Source organism: Podarcis vaucheri (assembly GCF_965113315.1).
Source record: "Podarcis vaucheri genome assembly, chromosome: 2".
In the NCBI taxonomy this organism is placed as follows: domain Eukaryota; kingdom Metazoa; phylum Chordata; class Lepidosauria; order Squamata; family Lacertidae; genus Podarcis; species Podarcis vaucheri.
In genome coordinates, this window is record NC_138760.1 from 306582 (window position 1) to 309624 (window position 3043).

Below are 3043 nucleotides of genomic sequence, written 5' to 3' on the forward strand. Positions count from 1 at the left end.
CATTTCTTCAGGTGAGACTTTTTTGTTTTTATGAAAGAATAAAACCATGGGAGTAAGAGTGGGAACCTCCTTCTCCAGGAGCTTTCTTTTTAAACCATTTGGAAAGACATCTGTTAAGTCTTGGTAGAATCCCAGCAGGATATATTAATTAAGAAAAACTCACCACTGTCTCTTTGAAATTATCATTGGTAGAGTGTAAATTATTTTGAGGCAGGGGTTCAATAAAGATATTTTGATTCTGGTCTAGGAAACATGACAGATCTCAAAATGCAGGTTAAATATGAATGGGCTAAATGTTCACATTCAGATACTGGATTTGCCACCACATGCTGTACAGTAATGTGTGAGGAAATAGGGTGGGAAAACCCTTAATATCTGCTTTGAAGGAATACCTAAGTTTCCAACTAAGAATATAGCTTTGGAATTATGAGCCCTGATTAATCCCTTTGTGCTACAGACTAAACTGCATATTGTTGACTTCTGCATCAGGAGAGGCAAGTCCTATTTTTTCCATATGGTAGTCGGGGGGCCAGAAGTATATTTTGCTGCACAAGACAACCCTTGCAAAGTGTGCCAGTGTCTCTATTCAAGTAAACATGACATAGTACTGAGAACACAATAATTTAATTAATTATGGCATTCTCACTACTATTACCAATGTTAACCTTTGGACCATGGCTGAGTGATATACAGTAGCTAAAAAGAGGTGTCACATGGAAGTGAAAAGTCTATCTCATGCAAATAATTTTTGAAAACAAATTCATTTTTGAGAACTGGTGTCACACAATGACATTCTGGCTAGTTCACAATGCCACTCTCTTCCGCAATGGTCTTATGGCTGTGGTAATTATTTCTAATTTCCACCTCCCCACCCCTATGTAATTCTTCCTCAGCAATCTTTCCTTAATACACACTACACCACTAACAGCCTACCAGAAATCCTAGCCAGTTGTTAAACTTACAGAGTTAGCCCACTGCTTTCTAGATATTTTGGACTAGAAATCAGTATGGCCCAAGGTCACTGATGGTGTAAGTTGCAGGGCAAGACTCCAACAGAGACAGTCCAGTTGGAGGAGGGAGAAAGGTTGTTTTCTGCTGCTCTAGAGAAGCGGACACGGAGCAATGGATCCAAACTACAAGAAAGAAGATTCCACCTAAACATTAGGAAGAACTTCCTGACAGTAAGAGCTGTTCGACAGTGGAATTTGCTGCCAAGGAGTGTGGTGGAGTCTCCTTCTTTGGAGGTCTTTAAGCAGAGGCTTGACAACCATATGTCAGGAGTGCTCTGATGGTGTTTCCTGCTTGGCAGGGGGTTGGACTCGATGGCCCTTGTAGTCTATTCCAACTCTATGATTCTATGATTCTATGATTCAGTTGTCTTAGCAATGACACCGCCAATTAAAAATCAGTGCACACGATTTTATTACCTAGATAAATGTTCATTCATTGATTCAAAATCTGGTTTACTCCACTCTATTTTAGCTTCAACATCTTTCACTTTGTTCCTCACAGACTAGTTGAAGAAGGTTATGACAGGTGAAAACAATACAATGGTTACAGAGTTTGTTTTGGTGGGACTTTCGAATCACCCGAGAGCTCAGATGGTCCTCTTCTGGCTGCTTCTGATAGCCTATTGTATTACTCTCTTTGGCAATGGCCTTATGGTTCTGGTAATTATTGCTGACTCACACCTCCACAACCCTATGTACCTCTTCCTCAGCAATCTCTCTTTGATAGACATCTTCTTCACCACAAACAGCATACCACCAACCCTAGCCAACTGTTTCATTGCTAGAGCTACCATTCCTGTTACAAATTGTTTGACCCAAATGTACTGTGGACTCTTCCTTGCCATGACTGAGTGCTTTCTTCTGGCTGTCATGGCATATGACCGTTTTGCTGCTGTGTGTCATCCCCTTCATTACACCTTAATCATGAACAGTAGGCTCTGTATCAGTTTAGTAGCCTCATCCTGGATTATTGCTTTTCTGCTGGCTGTGGTCCCCGTATTTTTCATACCAGTAAGCTTTTGTGGCCCTAATATCATCAATCATTTTTCTTGTGAAGCCCAGGCAGTCCTTAAATTGGGCTGTTCCAATGCCCGCATCAATGAGATCTTCTCAATTGCTCGGGCTATTCCAGTTCTTGTTGTTCCTTTTCTCTTCATCATGGTGACTTACATTCGCATTGGCCTGGCAGTGCTAAGGATCCGCTCGGCAGAAGGTCGAAGCAAAGCGTTCTCCACCTGTGGCTCCCACCTGATTGTGGTCAGTTTATTTTATGGCACAGCCATGTCTACGTATCTTCAGCCACATGGCAGATCCTCCTCTGATCGGGACAAGCTGATCTCCCTATTCTATGGGGTGGTGACTCCTATGCTCAATCCCATGATCTACAGTTTGAGAAACAAGGAAGTAAAGAGAGCTGTGTGCAGAGTGATCAAGAAGAAACTGCCAAAATGAAATTAGTCATATTGTGAGAAAATCTGCCCATTACAACTTCTCTGTCGTTCTCTAATGGTAGGAAATCAGCTGGTTGTGTTAATCTGGTTATTGGAAAGATCAATATTAAGCAGGCCTTCAGTGCAAAAGAAGGCCCCACTTTTAGTTCCCATGTGCTTGTGGTCAGTGTCTTGAATTGCTCAGTTTATTACTATTATTTTATTATTATATATTTATTTATACCTCACCCTTTTTAAGGCAGTTTATAGCCTAATTGAGATGCCCCACTTCTCCTTAGAATACAAACAGTTCTGACATATTTTATGTTTCATTATATGTGTTATACACATTGTTATATGTATAATATTATGCCCATTTTATGGCCACATACACTCCAGGTTTACTATATGAATAATAAATATATTTTTGCTTATAATGTGTTTTAATTTGTGCATCAGTCAGGATTACTTTTGCAAAAAGTGCATCAGCAGCTCAGCACATTATGCATAAATGGAGGGCTTCAAGTTAGAGTTGCCACTAAATTCCACCTGTTAACAATTCCCCTCACCCTCAAAAAAGGAAGTCTCCGCTCTGAAAAAATG

General features: G+C 40.4%; 1 protein-coding gene across 1 annotated transcript; it reads left to right on the plus strand.

Annotated features, from left to right (window-relative positions):
- The first annotated feature begins 1379 nt into the window (after positions 1-1379).
- On the plus strand, positions 1380-2569 carry LOC309526314 (olfactory receptor 13H1-like). Its single transcript, XM_082212225.1, has one exon. It carries the CDS (start codon positions 1530-1532, stop codon positions 2460-2462), a length of 933 nt encoding a protein of 310 aa, XP_082068351.1. The 5' UTR covers positions 1380-1529; the 3' UTR covers positions 2463-2569.
- Positions 2570-3043: the final 474 nt, after the last annotated feature.

What these genes read in the sequence shown, in the direction of transcription:
- LOC309526314 (XM_082212225.1), top strand. Translation starts at nt 1,530, where the DNA reads ATGACAGGTGAAAACAATACAATGGTTACAGAGTTTGTTTTGGTGGGA.